The sequence below is a fragment of the Pseudophryne corroboree genome, chromosome 6 (genome assembly GCF_028390025.1).
Source record: "Pseudophryne corroboree isolate aPseCor3 chromosome 6, aPseCor3.hap2, whole genome shotgun sequence".
In the NCBI taxonomy this organism is placed as follows: Eukaryota; Metazoa; Chordata; class Amphibia; order Anura; family Myobatrachidae; genus Pseudophryne; species Pseudophryne corroboree.
The window spans coordinates 302,886,426-302,901,182 of record NC_086449.1 but is presented as its reverse complement, the minus strand read 5'-3'; the positions used below and the strand labels follow the sequence as shown (position 1 = coordinate 302,901,182).

The 14,757-nt window shown below is 43.0% G+C and overlaps 1 protein-coding gene across 1 annotated transcript in view; it reads right to left on the bottom strand.

Moving 5' to 3' along the window:
- The window catches only part of LOC134932109 (neuronal acetylcholine receptor subunit alpha-7), a 575,925-nt gene that overhangs the window by 224,860 nt on the left and 336,308 nt on the right, over positions 1 to 14,757 (bottom strand). The window contains exon 4 of the mRNA XM_063926192.1: positions 1,646 to 1,755. Within this exon, the coding sequence (XP_063782262.1) occupies positions 1,646 to 1,755 (110 nt within the window). The remainder of the gene's footprint in view (positions 1 to 1,645; positions 1,756 to 14,757) is intronic.

Here is a 14,757-nt window from a genome sequence, read left to right as displayed (position 1 = left end):
CCTGACTGCTAACCTATTAGTTTATCTATTCACACGGCAATAAGCATGTAGGGGGTGAAAGTATATAGGTAAGAAAATCGAGGAGGGGGACGCATTTGAGGCCGTCCCTGCACTTCCGGGGTAAGGGGTATAAAAGTCCTGTCAGTTTGCTGGTTACAGTTGTGGCTGTAGAAGGTGTCAGCATCTCCTGTAGAGTGGGTGAGTACTGTTATTACATCAGCATGAGCAGTTGGTAGATCTATATTATTTTGATTATTGGAGGATGAACTATGTAAACTATCCTTACAGTGATCTCCTATGTTGTCAGAGTTGCTCGGAGGTTGTGTGGCTAAGTAAGCACACCAGTAAGTATTGCAATTTAAGTTGTCACACTGGTGGTACTGGAACGAGGGGATTTATTGAAGTTTATTGAATAAGTGACCATACACATGCTGTTGTGTATATATGTGAGTGCACATATGCATCCATATATGTATGCATGTCTATATGTAAATATCTATTTACTCCCACAGAAACCTGTTAGTACTAAGTCTGACCCATCCATACAGCACGTTCATTGTCTGAACAAGAGACATTGATTCCCTGAGTAAGTGGATGTTGTTCTGTTACCACAGCCATTATACGTATAAGAGAAATGTCCTAGTTCACATTGGTGTTTTATTTTTCTGGACGTGGGACTGGTGAGCACGTTTGGCCAATATAGACATAGGTGTGAGATTACATTCGAATCACGATGGGTGTCTGAGAGACCCTTATAATCAAATACTGGTGGAGTGTGGCAGTCTATATATATATATATATGTTTTGTGTTTGTTCCTTTAAGAGAATTACTCTATCTATTGTCTTTTGTCTTTTGTAGTAATCAATGTATGATGCTTTCAAAAACTGTATAAAAATCGAAGCTTGTCTTGAGAAAGATCCACGAATTAGGATCGAAACGTCGACTAATTGAGCCGAATATACACTGCAATAAAGCTGTTATGAATAAACCAGAACCGTTGACTGTTTGAACCTGATGAGTGCACCTCCATATTGTTGGACTTTGGGTTATATATATATATATATATATATATACACACACACACACACACACACACACACACACACACACACATATATATATATATAATATATATATATATTTATTAGAATTGTATATATTAGATAGATAGATAGATAGATAGATAGATAGATAGATAGATAGATAGATAGATAGATAGATAGATATGTTCAAATAGCCCTTTACTTGAAAATAACCAGGCTGTAACATAGAAAACTAAACTGTGGGGTTTGGCAAGGTGTTATTTATACCCCCACTCTGCTATTCAGCGTATGAACAAGAACCTGGAGTATGCACGATAAGGCACCTTTTATGCCAGATCCACCCATTCTCAGAAGGGCAAAGTGGGAGGAATGGCTTTATCCTCACCTCTAGGCTACAAAGGGGGCTCGCCAACACCGACTGCTAGATTTCCGCCTGGTAATACACCACTAAGCGCAGAATTATTCTGTAATAAATAGTTTTTTTATTACCAGCAAATTGACAACTATTTATATGAATCTATTAAAGCCCAATAAATGCATTTCATTGGTTATAGCTATAAATGTATAAAGAATTTCTCATTTCTTCAAACTAAACACATACCTGTTATATAGAAGGATATCTGGCTTCCAAATTTGTCCTTCGGGAAAACGCACATTTTTGACCCCAGGGTATTCAGACACGTTCCACTGTAAATAGTAATCTGTCCAATACTGAAGTGTAAGAAGACAAAGAAGGAATTATAAGCACTTTTCTTGCTCACACTCCTCAGGGAATTATATAACACCCAACAAATGTACAGCTATCATTCAAAAGGATATTACTTAACTCACAGGGAATGAAATGATTGAAAGGAGAGGACCTGAGTAGGACCTAGCTACCCATAAAATGCTATTACAAAGTGTGCTTTATGAGTCAGAGGCCATGGTCTAACTGCAGGGAAAGCTCATAAATGGACAAAAATTCAGTGTGCCTGCATGTTAGATTACATACTGCACAGAGCATACAATTGCAAAGCAGCTGATTGTTTAGAAGAAATGTACAATAACTCTGATTGCATGTCTTTTCACCAAGCAGAACAGCAAACTGTTTCCTTTGTTACAAAATGTTTCATTGCGGTCATTTAGAAACTTAAAATGTTCTTGTCTCTTCTCCTAGATTGTGAAAATCATGTTTTCTTATATTTCTAAAAAAGATATATAAATGTATATACATATACAGGGCTTGACAAACTTTTCTACATTACTAAACAGCTTCCCCTACCCCCCAGGCATACCAACCCACACGGCCAGAGGCGTATCTACCCATTGGCCAGAATGGCACTGGCAAAGGGCGCCAGGCAAGGAGAGGGTCATCAGCGGCCAGGGGGTAGAATCAAGTAGTACTGTCAGACTTGGTGACTGTCTGTTAGTGCCAGCACCAGTATCCGGCAGCAGCGCACCACATTTCACTTGTAAACAGACTCGACATGAACTACAGCTCCCAGCTGCCCTTGTTGGTGGGAGCTCTCGGCAGCAAAGGCTATTGGGAGCTGAAGTTTATTTTAAATTTGATTGTTCACTAGTGTGGTGTGGCGCCATTGGACACCAGCGCCATCAGTAACAGGCAGTCACCAGGTACAGTCTGAGCCAGATTAAGGATGGGGGGGGGAGTGGAAGCAGGGGGGGCGGGGCTACACTGCTCTCAGTCAGTGCCAGGCAGCACAGCAGCATGGAGGAGAGGGGGAGAGGACAAGTAGCTACTAAGTACATGCAGTGAGTGTACCCTGTCTGTGATTTGAAGGGGGGGACGGGGCACTATATAGTCTGTCTGTATGTATGTATGTATGTATGTATGTGTGTCTGTGACTGCATTTATGTACTGTATGTGTGTGACTATGTATGTATGTATGTTTGTGTGTGTGTACTGTATAAGTATGTACTGTATTTATGTGTGTATTAGTGTGTGACTATGTATGTGGATAAGTGTGTAACTATGTATGTATGTGACTGTATATACAGTATGTGTGTATGTGTGTAACTGTATTTGTATATCCTGCATGTGTGACTGTACTGTATATCATATGAATGTGTTTTGTGTGTGACAGTATGTATATAAGTGTATATGTGTGTGCCTATGGGCGGGATCAGATGTACTAATGGCAAAATGTGGTTTGACCGCGTAAAAAATATAAAAATAGAAATATATTTATTAGCACTGGTCAATTTTCTATTTGCATTCCCCATATGCCTTGTATAGACTGTGCTTTCTTGTGATCCTGTGAGGTGGTGCATGTCCCAGTAAAAAGGAGCAGTGTTGTTCAGGATTGGGAATGTATTTAAGTCCTCTTTGGTGATACCAATTGAAGCCGAGGTGGACTATAGAGTTCCATTATCCCTGATGAGATTAGGGAATATAACATCATCTAACTCCAACCTAAATTGTCATTTTCTGTTATGATGAAATCTATTTAGATACCATATTAATTGAAAACATACTTGTGATTGGATGTAACTTTGAGAACCCTAACCATTCATAATCAGTGGTAATCCAATCTATTATAAGATCTGATTGTTAACCCCTGATGAAGTCCTAACGGACGAAACGCGTTGGGTTTTGCGATTTCGGATTCATAAAGCCTTCACCACAAGCATCTGGTTGGAGATATATCTCTTTAAATTTCTGATTGTGATCACCTGATTGTAAACTCCTCACATCAATAGAAATATGTGTTTATTTAAGATTGTTACATCATTTTACTGAAATTTTAGTAATTTGTACCTAAGACGAATGTTTAAGTTGTAAATGTCGTCTGTTTGTGTATGAATAAAAGCTTTTAAACATAGTTATTCTAAAGGCGTATTGGCTCCCACTAGAATCTTTTTCCTTTTCATATCTACTCTTCATACCCCGTCTGACAGAGGGTATTTCTTAGTGGTTTGAGACTAGTGGTATAGCGCAGATAAAAGGTTACTTTTTGTTTTAAAATATATATATATATATATATATATATATATAGAACAATGTAATGGGCGGCACTCCAATGGATTTTAAGAAATCATACAGCTCACCAAGCCATCTTCGTTCAACGTTTCAGGTGCCTTTATTTACACCTTTTGTCAGGATACAAAATGACAAAACAAACATACCTTATATAACACCCAGCGTGTAAGACACGCCACGCACCTCCTGCTTCCGGCCCCCAGCGCCGACGTCATAAACGCCGTCCCCTACTATGACGTAGAGAGTGGGCGGGATGGTTGCCATAACACCGAGCTTCAGACGCATAGCGTACTGCTCCAGCAAGCCGCTCTAACCTCGCCTAATGGGCAGGGCGGTTGTCATAGCGACCTGCTCAACAAACCGCCTGCACGCCGGGCTGCCAGAGCACGGGGCCCGTGGCCTTCCTTGTGTGAAAACGCAGCTGTATGCGGCGAATCAATCCCCATGTAGCACTGATGGATCTGAGCGACGTCACACAATTAGTCCAGATCGCTCCAATGGGAATAACAAAGTCAGAAACTCAAACCCACACCAAACACCAGCACCAGAGGGGACAAGATATAGAAATAATTAGATTAGAATAGTTACATTTTGTCCACGTTTATCTGCATTTTTGCTCTCTCTGTTTGCTCCAATGTGTCCATATGCCTCTAGTGGTTGCCATAAGGATTAGTAATTTGAATTTTTTGTCGAATTATCTTGGGTCTCTAGTCTGGATATCATGCTCATGTGGCATGGTCCGGGTTACTATAATATTTAACCATATATGCCACCTTGGTTCCATGTTTATGGATATGGCCCCATATATATTATATCTTATGTATAGAATTCCTATTCAGATCTGAATGGCAACCACCTGTTTATGTCATGCTTTGCATGCTGTGGTTGGGCCCAGGCCCGGTGCTACCCGCTCAGCGAAGGGATGCAGTGCAGGGAGGCGCTGGGACGGATAGGCGCTTCCCCTGCTCTGCATACCTTCCCGGTAGATGCTAGAATCAAGACTCAACCATCCCTTCCCTGCTGCGCCGTCCTGTCCCCCCTCCTGCTGCTGCTGCTGCCAGTGCTGTGTCAGTCACTGTATGACAGGCACTGGCAGCGGGCACCTGCAGCATGAAACGCCTCCTCCCTCCCCTCATCTGTGTGACAGCGCCGAGTACGGAACATAAGGAAGCGGAGCTACATGGGATGGAAGGGGGCGTGGCTAAACAGCACAGAAGGGGCGGAGCTACATGGACCTGGCTGCTGTACAGAGGGAGACTGGATTAGGTAAGTGGAGGGTGAGAGAGAAGTGTGTGTGTGTGTGTGTGTGTGTGTGTGTGTGTGTGTGTGTGTGTGTGTGTGTGTGTGTGAGGTATGTCTGTGCACTCACTTTATGGACGCCACTACTGGGGGGGGGCATTACGTATAACAACGCTACTACGGAGGGGCATTACATGTAAGGACGCTACTACTACTGTGGGGGGCATTACGTATAAGGACGCTACTACTACTGATGGGGGCATTACATATAAGGATGCTACTACTACTGGGGGGCATTACGTATAAGGACGTTATTACTACAGGGGGGCATTACGTGTCACAACGCTACTACAGGGGGGGCCATTACGTGTAAAGACTCTACTACTACTGGGGCCATTACGTATAAGGACGATACTACTGGGGTGCACTACGTATAAGGACGCTACTACTACTGGGGGGGCATTACGTATAAGGACGATACTACTACTGGGGTGCACTACGTATAAGGACGCTACTGCTACTGGGGGGGCATTACGTATAAGGATGATACTACTACTTGGGGGCATTATGTATAAGGACGCTACTATTACTGGGAGGGCATTACGTATAACAGTGCTACTACTACTGGGGGGAGGGCATTACGTATAAGGATGCTACTTCCTCGGGGGGCATTATGTATAAGGACGGTACTACTACTGGGGGCGCATTACTTATAAGAACGCTACTACTACTGGGAGGGCATTACGTATAAGGACGCTACTACTACTGGGGGTGCACTACGTATAAGGATGCTACTACTACTGGGGGGGGCATTACGTATAAGGACACTACTACTTCTAGGGGGAATTACGTATAAGGACGCTTCTACTACTGGGTGGGGCATTACTTATAAGAACGCTACTACTACTGGGAGGGCATTACGTATAAGGACGCTACTACTACTGGGGGTGCACTACGTATAAGGATGCTACTACTACTGGGGGGGGCATTACGTATAAGGACACTACTACTTCTAGGGGGGAATTACGTATAAGGACGCTTCTACTACTGGGTGGGGCATTACGTATAAGGACGATACTACTACTTGGGGGCATTATGTATAAGGACACTACTATTACTAGGAGGGCATTACGTATAACAATGCTACTACTACTGGGGGGAGGGCATTACGTATAAGGATGCTACTACTGCGGGAGGCATTATGTATAAGGACGGTACTACTACTGGGGGTGCATTACGTATAAGATTGCTACTACTACTGGGAGGGCATTACGTATAAGGACGCTACTACTACTGGGGAGACATTACTTATAAGGACGCTACTACTACTGGGGGTGCACTACGTATAAGAATGCTACTACTGGGGGGGGGCAATACGTATAAGGACGCTTCTACTTCTAGGGGGGAATTACGTATAAGGACGCTACTACTACTGGGGGGGCATTACGTATAAGGACGCTACTACTTCTAGGGAGGAATTACGTATCAGGACGCTTCTACTACTGGGGGTGCACTACGTATAAGGACGCTACTACTAATGGGGGGTATTACGTATAAGGACGCGTCTACTACTGGGGGTGCACTACGTATAAGGACACTACTACTACTGTGGGTGCATTATGTATAAAGATGCTACTACTACTGGGGGGGCATTATGTATAAGGACACTACTACTACGGGGGGGCATTATGTATAAGGATGCTACGACTACTGGGGGGGCATTATGTATAAGGATGCTACTACTACTGGGGGGGGCATTATGTATAAGGATGCTACTGCTACTCGGGTGCATTACATATAAGGACGCCACTACTACGGGTGGGGCATTACGTATAAGATTAATAAGATTGTGCTACATTGTGGCGTAATTTTAAATTGGGGTACTACTGTGTGGCCATGCCCCTTACTTGTGAGACCACACCCCTTTTACCGGCGCGCCCCAAAGGAATATGGGAGGGCGCAAATTTATAGTTTGCAGGTGGGCGCCGAAAACCCTAGCACCGGCCCTGGTTGGGCCATAGTATAGTATACACTGCCACGGTGGAGTAACTATTCTAATCTAATTATTTCTATATCTTGTCCCCTCTGGTGCTGGTGTTTGGTGTGGGTTTGAGTTTCTCACTTTGTTATTCCCATTGGAGCGATCTGGACTGAGTGTGACGTCACTCAGATCCATCAGTGCTACATGGGGATTGATTCGCCGCATACAGCGGCGTTCTCACACAAGGAAGGCCACGGGCCCCGTGCTCTGGCAGCCCGGCGTGCAGGCGGTGTGTTGAGCAGGTCGCTATGACAACCGCCCCGCCCATTAGGCGGGGTTAGATCGGCTTGCTGGAGCAGTACGCTATGCGTCTGAAGCTCTGTGTTATGGCAACCATCCCGCCCACTCTCTACGTCATAGTAGGGGACGGCGTTTATGACGTCGGCGCCGAGGGCCGGAAGCAGGAGGTGCGTGGCGTGTCTTACACGCTGGGTGTTATATAAGGTATGTTTGTTTTGTCATTTTGTATCCTGACGAAAGGTGTAAATAAAGGCACCTGAAACATTGAACGAAGATGGATTGGTGAGCTGTATGATTTCTTAAAATCCATTGGAGTGCCGCCCATTACATTGTTCTGTTTGCTGGGCCTTGTAGTGCCACGGGAAGGCACCCGGGTATCTATCTCTTGCTGTAGGAGTGCCGGTCACAGTTGTTCTTTTATATATATATATATATATATATATATATATATATATATACACTGCTCAAAAAAATAAAGGGAACACTAAAATAACACATCCTACAGTAGATCTGAATGAATGAAATATTCTTATTAAATACTTTGTTCTTTACATAGTTGAATGTGCTGACAACAAAATCACACAAAATTATCAATGGAAATCAAATTTATTAACCCATGGAGGTCTGGATTTGGAGTCACCCTCAATATTAAAGTGGAAAAACACACTACAGGCTGATCCAACTTTGATGTAATGTCCTTAAAACAAGTAAAAATGAGGCTCAGTAGTGTGTGTGGCCTCCACGTGCCTGTATGACCTCCCTACAATGCCTGGGCATGCTCCTGATGAGGTGGCGGATGGTCTCCTGAGGGATCTCCTCCCAGACATGGACTAAAGCATCCACCAACTCCTGGACAGTCTGTGGTGCAACGTGGCTTTGGTGGATGGAGCGAGACATGATGTCCCAGATGTGCTCAATTGGATTCAGGTCTGGGGAACGGGTGGGCCAGTCCATAGCATCAATGCCTTCATCTTGCAGGAACTGCTGACACACTCCAGCCACATGAGGTCTAGCATTGTCTTGCATTAGGAGGAACCCAGAGCCAACCGCACCAGCATATGGTCTCACAAGGGGTCTGAGGATCTCATCTCGGTACCTAATGGCAGTCAGGCTACCTCTGGTGAGCACATGGAGGGCTGTGCGGCCCCCCAAAGAAATGCCACCCCACACCATTCCTGACCCACTGCCAAACCGGTCATGCTGGAGGATGTTGCAGGCAGCAGAACGTTCTCCTTGGCGTCTCCAGACTGTCACGTCTGTCACATGTGCTCAGTGAGAACCTGCTTTCATTTGTGAAGAGCACAGGGCACCAGTGGCGAATTTGCCAATCTTGGTGTTCTCTGGCAAATGCCAAACGTCCTGCACGGTGTTGGGCTGTAAGCACAACCCCCACCTGTGGATGTTGGGCCCTCATACCACCCTCATGGAGTCTGTTTCTGATCGTTTGAGTAGACACATGCACATTTGTGGCTTTCTGGAGGTCATTTTGCAGGGCTCTGGCAGTGTTCCTCCTGTTCCTCCTTGCACCAAGGCGGAGGTAGCGGTCCTGCTGCTGGGTTGCTGCCCTCCTACGGCCTCCTCCACATCTCCTGATGTACTGGCCTGTCTCCTGGTAGCGCCTCCATGCTCTGGACACTACGCTGACAGACAGAGCAAACCTTCTTGCCACAGCTCGCATTGATGTGCCATCCTGGATGAGCTGCACTACCTGAGCCACTTGTGTGGGTTGTAGGGAGGTCATACAGGCACGTGGAGGCCACACACACTACTGAGCCTCATTTTTACTTGTTTTAAGGACATTACATCAAAGTTGGATCAGCCTGTAGTGTGTTTTTCCACTTTAATATTGAGGGTGACTCCAAATCCAGACCTCCATGGGTTAATAAATTTGATTTCCATTGATAATTTTTGTGTGATTTTGTTGTCAGCACATTCAACTATGTAAAGAACAAAGTATTTAATAAGTATATTTCATTCATTCAGATCTAGGATGTGTTATTTTAGTGTTCCCTTTATTTATTTTTGAGCAGTGTATATATATATAAATTGATGGAAACAAATTCAATAGGAACTGTGAGTACTTCTATTTTTATTCAAAATGTATAAAAAAAATCTTCATTTGAACTTGTTTTAAAGTAATTTAGCTTAGCCATTTGGGAGCACTGCAGTTTAACTAGCTCAATGTAGGGCCATCATTCCTCCTACCTATACCACTATTCCTACAGCAATCACCATCAGTTTTGAAATATTCCAGCTGCATCATTAAGAAGTTGAGCAAATCACATATTAATATGGTTTCACCAATGTTTAAAACTTTTGATGCTTTTTTACAAGTGGGCCTATTCAGGTCCCGACGGACCTGCGACACATCGTGCAAAGTGCCGATGTTCTGTACTTTGCCCATGTGCCAGACCCGGGTCTGCAACGGCAACTAACTCTCTCTGCAAATGTTATATCTGCCTCCCCTGTAGTGCACATGATTTTGCCCAACTGCTAAAAAATTTCCTGCTGCGATCAACTTGGAATTACCCCCAATGTTCGCTGCGCTACGATTAAGGGAAAAAAACGGCACTTCTGAGCATGCGTATGCGGCGCAGTGCGCGACGTACTTTCACAATGGCCGATGTATTTTTACACAAGGTCTAGCGAAGCATTTCAGTCGCACTGCTGGCCGCAGAGTGATTGACATGAAGTGGGCGTTTCTGGGTGTCAATTGACCGTTTTCAGGGAGTGTTAGAAAAAACGCAGGCATGTGAGGAAAAACGCAGGCGTGGCTGGGCGAACCCAGGGCGTGTTCGGGATGTCAAAACAGGAACTGAACAGTTTGAAGTGATCGCTAGCGCTGAGTAGGTCTGGAGCTACTCAAACTGCACAAATTTTTTTTTGTAGCCGCTCTGCGATCCTTTTGTTCACACTTCTGCTAAGCTAAAATACACTCCCAGTGGGAGGCGTCTTAGCGTTTGCATGGCTGCTAAAAACAGCTAGCGAGCAATCAACTCAGAATGACCCCCATAATTCTCATGGGATCATTTTGTACAGTATTGTATGACACATTCACATAATTAATTTCTGTTGTTCAGTAACCTAAATGTCAAGGTCGGTTTCTGGTCTCAGTGTGAAGGCGTTACAAGCAAAAGGCCTTGATTTTAATATTGGATGTAACACATGCATGAAAAACTATATAGTACTATACCATTCTTGTCATTGACAATGGTGAAACTTTTCAGAATGTTCTTATCCGTGCAATATAACGACAACTTCATAATTCTACTATTTTCAATTTCTGGTATACAAATTTGTAGACAACTGTACAATACTATTTCTATGTAAGCTAGATTTCATTCTTAAGCAGCATTTACATTTACTCTCTATGTAAGAAGATCTAACAGTATAACTTATTGCTCTCTTTGAAGAATTGTTATACCTTTATTTATTGTTAATGTACAACAGAGTTCCTATCACTACCGACCTACCAACTGACCAGATTTCTGTACTGTGCCTCGCCGTCACGATAAAGGACAACATTATCATGGGAGGTTTGCCCTATTCACCACCACTAGAACAAGTCAATTGTGCACTAGTGGCAGATGTGCATGCCAGTGACAGAGTGCTTGGTGCAGACTAGAGGGGTATACGGGCCAGCCTAGCATGTCACAGAGTATCCATCACACTCACTCTGTGATGTAGTCTTGCCCCTCAGTGATGTGGCCATACCACATGTTCCCATCCTCCCAATCACAAGTTAGGAGGTACACTTTGCAACTACAGTATATATATTGTAACTAACTTCAATATATTTTTTGATCCACACATTCTGAAGGGGTTGGGATCGATATGTCAGCGGACGGAATGTCAGTCATCAGAATGTCGACTGCAGCATCCCAATGATAAAAATGCGTCGGAATCTTGACAGCCTGCTTCCTAACTGGATACCATTTGAAGAACTGTACATTTGGTGCCTGCTTTAATATAACATACTGGTATGTGGAGCAACTTCTATGATTGTTATTGAAATGCTCACTGCTAATTTTGGTAGACTATTTCTGACGCATTCCACTGTTTCTAATTATTTATTTTTCTTGTTAGTTTTATGCACAGTATGATTCACCGACACACACAGGTTGTCTAAAAAGCAGGAAGTGCTAATATAACAACAGTACAACACATACCCTACCCTGGTATAGCTTGGCATAAGCCTGTCCCAGGCTAGGGAGTAACCAAGGTGTTTTACAAATTAGTTGTTACAATGGTTGGTCCTTCTAGATACACAACGGCCAGTAAATAAAAAGAATTCAGAATACCATGTACTTTTTTTCATGTTACCCAGTCTGTTAGCAATGGGATAGTGCCCACATAGTGTGAGGTAGCTCAAGACTGAGAAGTTTATATAATAATGCACAAATCAGAAATAAACTGATCTAGGCTCATCTGCTGGTGTGCGATAATGCAACATTACTGTACACCGAGATGGTATACTTCTCGATAAGTCCTCGCTTCCTTTTAGTAACCTGTTCTGGAGTCCATAGAGAAAGCAGAGAAACAAGGTCTTGTCCAGAGCTCTGATTATAGTAACAATAGCAGCGTCTGGGATTTACATACAGAATAAATCATACATGACACAAAACAAAACAAAACAAAAAAGATTTGTGCAGGTAAATCTGCGGCAATACCAGGTCACTGAATTTATATAGAGAAAGTAGTGATCTGTACCACGCTTGGCAGAATGCACAATAGGCCTGAGTCTCACACAATGCTGAAACTCCCTAAAAACTTTGACAGTGTATGCATTACACAGAGTGTATGCACAAAGGTGCTGTTGTCATTGAGACACATGGTGATAAATGGTGCTAAGTGGGATTTACCATATTGGGATCTATACAGTATAAAATCCACCAGAGTGTCCATCTGCTATGTGTACTAGCAAGTAAACGGATAGTCTGTTTCTTACACTGGCTAGTAGATTGGGGATATGTTTGTATAAAAGCCATCATACTGCGCTATAGCTCCACCCCTGATGCGTGTGGGGAAAAAAATTGCTGAACTCCATCATCAGCACTGCGTGCAGTTCTGCATCAGAGCCATTGTGTTTATTGACGTTTTCTATAAGTGAGAATAAAAATGTCTGAAATAACCAGATCAGAGCCTGATTGCTTCCAATCAGCAATCTGGTACACAAGAAAATCATTTTCTCTACTATTAACACACTTGACTACACACTCGTACAGTAGGATATTAATATTCTAAATCTTTAACCTATGCATTTCTGAATGTTAGGAGTATATTTTCAATATGAATCAACTTTACGTTTTGGTTTAGTGCTCCTTTAATTGGGTGCAGCCGTTTTAATTGCTGCAACGCTAACATTGAAACACTGTTCATAGGCAGCAATATAACCCTGCCACCAGATGACTATATACATATTTAATTGGTATTGCAATGCAATTACCTTTTGTAGTACGTTTTATTACATTTTACAATACTGCATACATAATACAAAGAACATGCCATAAAAAAAGAAAATTAAAAAAGCATTATTAATCAAAGAAACACAATGTAACAGTACATACTGTAACAAAACAATCTATACTCAATTAATTTAATTAATGCTTTTCATGTTTCTTAGCAGGTCCTAATCAATGTTTTCAAAGACCTACAATAAAAGTGCCTAGAAGTGCTCATCAAGTGAGCCCAGATAGATTTCCCATTTCTTGTAGAATGTTAGCACTCCCTTTTATTACATTAAATTATATTAAAAATAAATGACATTAAATTAAACCTCTTTTCTTTTTCCCTATACAATGAAATGGGAGTCTCCATTCCCACTGTAGACCAGTTCAGTAAAGCAAACAGATATCTGCAACTTCATACTAGAGATGTGCACCGGAAATTTTTTGGGTTTTGTGTTTTGGTTTTGGATTCGGTTCCGCGGCCGTGTTTTGGATTCGGACGCGCTTTGGCAAAACCTCCCTTAAAATTATTTTGTCAGATTCAGGTGTGTTTTGGATTCGGGTGTTTTTAAAAAACAAAAACTCAAAAACAGCTTAAATCATAGAATTTGGGGGTAATTTTGATCCTATAGTATTATTAACCTCAATAACCATAATTTCCACTCGTTTCCAGTCTATTCTGAACACCTCACAATATTATTTTTAGTCCTAAAATTTGCACCGAGGTCGCTGGATGACTAAGCTAAGCGACCCAAGTGGCCGGCACAAACACCTGGCCCATCTAGGAGTGGCACTGCAGTGTCAGACAAGATGGCACTTATAAAAACTGGCCCCAAACATCACATGATGCAAAGATAAAAAAAAAAAAAAAAGAAGTGCAAGATGGAATTGTCCTTGGGCCCTCCCAACCACTCTTATGTTGTATAAACAGGACATGCACACTTTAACAAACCCATCATTTCAGCCACAGGGTTTGCCACACAACTGTGGCTGAAATGACTGGTTGGTTTGGGCCCCCACCAAAAAAAGAAGCAATCAATCTCTCCTTGCTCAAACTGGCTCTACAGAGGCAAGATGTTGACCTCATCATCATCCTCCGATTCCTCACCCCTTTCACTGTTTACATCCCCCTCCTCACAGAGTATTAATTCGTCCCCACTGGAATCCACCATCACAGGTCCCTGTGTACTTTCTGGAGACAATTGCTGGTGAATGTGTGGCAAGTTCAAAGGGTTGCAGAACCTTGCACAATGTTGAAATCATTCTCCACTGCGCTTGAGTCAGGTGTATTCCCCCTCCTTTGCCTATATTGTAGGCAGATGTATAGGCTTGAATGGCCTTTTGCTGCACCTCCATCCTCTGAAGCATATAGAGGGTTGAATTCCACCTCGTTACCACCTCTTGCTTCAGCTGATGGAGGGGCAGGATCAGGAGTGTTTGCTGTTGCTCCAGTCTTCGTCACGTGGTGGCTGAATGCCGAAAGTGGCCCACAATTCTTCGGGCCACCGACAGCATCTCTTGCACGCCCCTGTCATTTTAAAAAAAATTCTGCACCACCAAATTAATTGTATGTGCAAAACATGGGACGTGCTGGAACTTGCCCACATGTAACGCATGCACAATATTGGTGGTTGTCCGATGTCACAAATCCCCAGGAGAGTCCAAATGGGGTAAGCCATTCTGCGATGATGTTCTTCAATTTCCGTAAGAGGTTGTCAGCTGTGTGCCTCTTATGGAAAGCGGTGATACAAAGCGTAGCCTGCCTA